We start from the raw sequence: 6,000 nt of genomic DNA on the forward strand, positions 1-6,000 counted from the left end.
AACCCCCTGAGGAGGCAGCCTGCTAAAGTTTTATCATTTAAAATCCCACGCTATATTTAGTAAAGAGGAGTGATCACAGAAACAATAATTAGTCATCTTATAAATAGAAGCCTGTGGATTTATTGCGGGCACAGAACCAACTAGGGGCTAAGCTCTTCTCCGCCCTGATTCTCCTGTGGTAAATTACTATTACTCCTTTACCTGTAAGGCAGCATAATTATGTTGACCTTTGTCATGGCTAATACTTGCCAGGTATTGTGTTCCAGGCACCCTTTAAGTATTAACTCACTTATTAGTCACAACAGTACTGTGAGGTTGGCACTATTAGTCCCATTGTTCATATACGGGAACCGAGGCACAGAAAGGTTAAATAACTTGCTCAAGAGCACAACTAAGAAGTAGCAGAGTTAGGATTTGAACGCTGGAAGTCTGGGCACAATCCAGACTCCTAAGCAGGATGCTGTGTTATCTCCACAGAGGAAGAATGAACAGCTGGGTGGGATGGGGGGGAAAGGACTGAAAATTCAACTTAGGTTATATGCTTTCTTGAAAAAAATCCATGCGTTACATGATAGTCATCCTGGGTTGTATTCAATCTTTCCTCAAGATTCATCTTATATTACAGTATTGAAATCAAGCGAGGGGCAGGAAGAAAGAAAGGGCAGCTGCTTCTTTCTGTGATTGAGATCAGCCAATTCAGACCCCTGCCCAGTAGGTTCATCTCAACCTCCAGGCTGTGCTACTCCTATTTCCCCTCTTCTACCTTCCTCAAATGAACAAATGGTAGACCCAACCCTGAACTGACTGGGTGTGGGCGTGAGTCAGCCTCATAGCAGGGCCCCTGACTTCCTTTTCCTGCCCTGAAGCCAATACCTCCTTCCTCCCTGAGGCTGCCACAGCTGGGCTTTCCTCTCAGTCTTCCTGCATAGACTACAGGGAAGTGTCTGAGACCCCAGAGTACAGAGAGGGGCAACATTTAGCAAGTTCATTGAAAGAAGCTTCCTAGGTAACCCTCTGTCACCCCTTACTCGGTTGAGTCTCATCTTCTGACTTTCCATCCCTACCCTCCTGCCCCCTTCAACCCTTTCCCAACCCTCATCACCCCAGTGTGCAGTGGTGGGTGAGAATGGTTTCTTCTTCAATTTTCTCAAACAACGCTTCCATTTTAAAAAGTGTCTTTAAAAAAAAAAAAGAAAGTATCTTCTGGAGATGTCATGCCCAATGATGAACTTTGAGGCATAAATAAAATTATTTTCATGTATACAAGGCTTTAAAGGGACCCTTTAAATAACTCAGGGAAACCAGGGTGTGCTGGGCCTCCATATAGGCAGTGTCTGGTATCAGCATATCCCCTGTTTCTATTCTTCATTAGTTTTCCCTTTCCACAGATAAAAGTAACCAAAATAATATGTATTTCATATGCTTGATTCCCTCATCCCTAACGTCCCCCCTCCTCCAGTATTCTTTATTTTTCCATAACAACTGATACATTAGTACAAGAAAAATAAGCATGAGATGTTCCTGTGAGATAATAAACTAGAGCTGATTCACATTGCTGATACTTTGGCAGGGGAAAGAGGGACTAAAATTTCTCTGACTGGGGGCTTTGATGACTTCTTTATAACTGTCCCACTGTAGGACAATGTTCTCTGCTATGGGGAGGACACCTATAGGAACTGGAGTGAGGTGAAGGGTGCTCAGTGGAAATAACTTTTAAGTTGCATATGCTGAGATCCTAGAAGGGGTTTTTCTCATGACAGTAATTAGATAGCTCCCACAATTAAATTAGATAAACCTTACAGAATACTGACCGCTGTATCTTTTATGGTTTTGAAGTCAGTGTTAGAAGAGGCTGGGAAAGCTCTTTCATTAGCCCCTTGGGAGGTTGAGATGATCTGGCATTTTCTATCATGAATTCAAGCCCAGTGTAGCTGGCGTTGGTGCTTAGAGAAGTTTCCAGTGTTTTTATCTCCTCTCATGTCCTGGGACTATTCCCAGAACTCAGTGGTTTTAGTTGTTGGATGTTTTATCTGTGGAATAAAGACCTCTAAAGGTCTCCTCCTGAAAAGAATGAAATGTTAGTTACTAGAGAAAAGGACAGGAACAATGTTATTTTGCCTTAACCCCTCTCCATCACAGTGTCTAATTATCATCTGTTCACTCGAAGTAAACAAATCTCCATCAATGGGTGAGGGTAACGAGGGCATTCATTTATAAGCAAGCGAGGAATGAATGTCTTTCCCAGGGGATGACTGAAACAAAAAAGAGACAGATAAAGCCAGGTGGAAAATTAGTATTGATGTGAGATGTGATAAGATTCAGCAGTAGAGGGGAAAAAAGCAAGCAAGGTGTTTACCAGGTTTTGTTGGACAGCAACTGGTTTGCTAAATTATTATATACATAGTTGATTTAAAATAGGTATCTTCAGAAAATAATCGAGCTTTTCTTGAACCTCGTTCCATCCCCCAGTGCTAGGATTCAATTTGTTAAGCATTTGGGTGCCAATTCACCAGTTCACAAATGTGGTCCTTGCTAAAGTTATGTTCAGTAACTGTACGTTAATATTCTGCTTCATTACTAGTGTAAAGATGTGGGTGGCTCTTCTGAATGAGGCCAGCTCAATCACTTTGTCTTAAATGAATCCTGATAGAAAATGAGACTTTTTTCCTCCAAGTTTTAATTAGTCAGTCTTTAAAACTCTGTCCTTTATTCAGCTCTACTAACTGGAAATCCTATTGAATCAGACTTGTAGCCTTGAACCGCCCACTCCCCCCAACAGAGCTACCTCATTAATGAAATTGGAGCCATGCTGCTCTCACACCAGATTTCAGAGTTAGTGAGACACACACACGGATTACAGAAGAAAATGGCGTCCACCGTTAGCAGTAGAACTTTGGTTAAAGCCACCGGGGTGAGCTCTCTCTTCCCCTTACGGATAATGATCCCCAGGAATGAAACATGGCACCTGGAGAGCAACCCCCAAAAAGAAGGCTTCCTCAAGGGTATTCTGCTGCCCCTGGCTTTAGAGTACTTTTCTCTGCTGCTACCCTGCAGTACAAAGGTGTGTAAGACAGCTGATCTTGACAGCTGTGTGTGGCATTTCAGGGTGTAAATTCTGTTGTACATTTAGGGCGAGTTGCAGGTGTGGTCCCACGCTGTGCAACCAGCCTAGCATTGCTACAGAGCCCTAAACTGCCCTGAGGCCTCACTCCCTTCTAGCTCCAGAGGACTCGATCCTTAGAAGCACTCCTCCTGTGCTCCTCACTCTTTCTTCTGATCTTGGGTTTAGGATGAACTGCCTTTCAGCTCCCTAGATCTCTGCAGAGATGAGATCTTCTCCAGCATGGCCCGAGAGCCCAGCCTATTTATTCTGAGGTTAAATGTGCAGCTGGGCGGGTGTCCACCTATGCTAAGTCAGAACCCTCTAGACATTTCTCACCGCATCATCTCCATCAGCACATCCCAGGTCTGGCATCCCATAGCTGTGCTCTTTCTGCTTCCTTTCTGTCCCTTCATCTACTTACCCCTAAAAGAAGTAAATTTTAGGAAACCCAGAAGGGACAATAGCGATCCCCTGAGATTACCTCTTCATTTACAGTTGAGCTGACTGGTGCTCTATTTGTATGGACTTCCTCATGTTCTCATAGACAATATGAGATACAATAGAGCTTCCCGTTGGCAGGGCCCAGGACTGTGGAGCCCCCACTGGTCACCTATCCAAGCAGCTTGCCCAGTAATACCAGTGGGACATGAAAATAAACCGCAATTACTTTTGCACCAACATAATATTATCATTCTCAATGTATACCATGATATGTGAAAGGTGAGAAGGAGAATAAAGTCTGGAGATCCCAGCCTCTCATAGAGCCCTCTAACTCATCCGATCCCATGTGGATCGGTGCTTGCTGCTTCTATTTCTCACCAGTCCTTCTTCGATGTTGTTTGTTTCTTTTTTTAAATCCCAGTTTCCTCCTGGTGAACTTGGTCCATACTCCAGTCTTTTCCCCAGCATGAGTCTCTATCTCCTCTTTGCATGGTTCCCCACCCCTGCAGTAGCATAATAAAGGCAGCCACTGCTTTTCAGCATATAAAAATATTTTAGCCCTCACGTGGTACCATGTATAGAAACATCCCATCTGGGGCCTTTCCTAAATCCATAGTCACTTTTGTGAGGTATAAATATTTGGGTCACAAAAAACTAGAAAATTCTGAGTAAACTGGTAGGCCCACTTTATCTTCTCTCATTGCCCAGCCGCCCTGGAGCAGGAGAGATTTGAGTTAGCCTATTTCATGGAGTTCTTCGAGGTTGTCCAGCGCTCAGTTATCCATTCCATTTATTCGACAAATACTTACTAAGCACTACTGATGAGTAAGGAAGGTCCTTGGTGAGATCAGCACACATTGATGAGATGTAGCAGCATAGAGATCTATGTGGGCCATTGAAGAGATGCTTCAATTTGTTCATTTAGTAAACATTGATTACACTCTAACTGTTAAACCCTGTGCTAAGGGCTAAGGATGAAAGGATGACAACATGAATACAGTCACTGCTTTCATGAATCTTATATTCCAGAGGGAAATGCAGATTAAAAGATGAATACACAAATAAACAATTACAGATTTTAAAAGTCTTGTGATGATAATAAAGTACTAAAATGAGTGGAGAACCTACTTTAGATAAAATGGTCAGAGAAGTCTTCATTGAGAAGGTTCTATTTATACTGATGCCTGAGGATGAAAGGGAGATCATCAGATAAAGAATGAAGACAGAACATTCTAAACAGCGTGGGCAAAGGTCCTGAGGCAGGAAAGATTTAAGTGTGACAGTGAGAAGAACCATCCCCCTGGATACACTCCTTGCTCTCCTCCTTTCCATTTGGGCCACAGAGACTACCTTTCCGAAGAGAATGGACTTTTTGTTTTTTTTCAGTATGTGGCAGGTAATTTTGCACCTTTCCCTCCTCCAGAAATGGTTTAAGCAGCGCCTGGCCCAGTGGCGGAAGTCGGAAGGACTACCCTCAGAATGCAGATCCGTTACTGACTAAGGAGATGGTGGGCATTGGTGGCTTCGCTCCATGAAGACCATCTGCTGTTTCTCACCTCAGCTTAACCAAGCTATTTTGTTTTGTTTTGTTTTCAGTTCAGTGTTGTATATTCCATTGTTAGCTGTCCTGCTATTTAACACAATGTTGTATTTTTTTAATGTACATAACTAATGAAAATAACAATATGAAGCTACATGCAGCTTCTGTGTAAAGCAGTGGCTTGGCTAAGGAAGTGGTGTGACTTGTATTTCCCTTTGGGTCTTAATGACAGATAGTGTGAAAACCACTGAAGTCTGCTTTTGATCATCACCTCCCGATAACAATTTACTTTCAACATCCATTTCAGAGCAGGCAAAGCAACTGTTGAAAAGAGAGCCTGACCAAGCGGGAGACACACTTCTTTCTGAATCTACTTCTCTAACTTGTTTTCCTTGTGTTTCATTTAATACATTGAGGTTGAATGAGAATACAGATGAATATTTGAGTCATTCAGATTTCATAAAGTAATTTCTTGGATTAAAGCTGTGTTAACTTAGAAAGAATCCAGTTAGGTTAGAAGGTAGAAACTGCAAGTGACAAGACAGAAAAGCAAGAAACCAAGAAAAACATCCACAGAAGTCTTGAATTTACCTTATTTAAATGCATTTGATAAATTTATTTTGCTAAACAAAACAAACTGCTTTTTGTCTCTAAAATGATATTCTAAATAAAACCTTAACTTTTTGTTGAAAATGTACTGAATGAGTCCTCTGCAGATTTTTAATTGAATAACAATTATATCAAAGAAAAACAGACTAGCCACAACATAGGAACAGACTGACAAAAGGGCTGTCATTTCCTAAATTCTACTCAAGATGTGATTCAGGATTGGCATTATCAGCACGAGCTGCAAGCTTGTGAGAAATGCAGACTCTCAGACAACAATCCAGACCCACTAAATCAGAACTTGCATTTT

General features: G+C 42.0%; 1 protein-coding gene across 4 annotated transcripts in view; it reads left to right on the forward strand.

Moving 5' to 3' along the window:
* Positions 1-5,781, forward strand: part of HOPX (HOP homeobox) — a 28,812-nt gene extending 23,031 nt beyond the window's left edge. For all 4 annotated transcript variants that reach the window (XM_019740139.2, XM_019740143.2, XM_019740140.2 and 1 more), the window contains exon 3: positions 4,968-5,781. In XM_019740139.2, coding sequence (XP_019595698.1) covers positions 4,968-5,045 — 78 coding nt within the window. In that variant the 3' untranslated portion in view covers positions 5,046-5,781. The remainder of the gene's footprint in view (positions 1-4,967) is intronic.
* The last annotated feature ends 219 nt before the right edge of the window (positions 5,782-6,000 follow it).

The sequence above is a fragment of the Rhinolophus sinicus genome, linkage group LG02, assembly GCF_036562045.2.
Source record: "Rhinolophus sinicus isolate RSC01 linkage group LG02, ASM3656204v1, whole genome shotgun sequence".
Classification (NCBI taxonomy): Eukaryota; Metazoa; Chordata; class Mammalia; order Chiroptera; family Rhinolophidae; genus Rhinolophus; species Rhinolophus sinicus.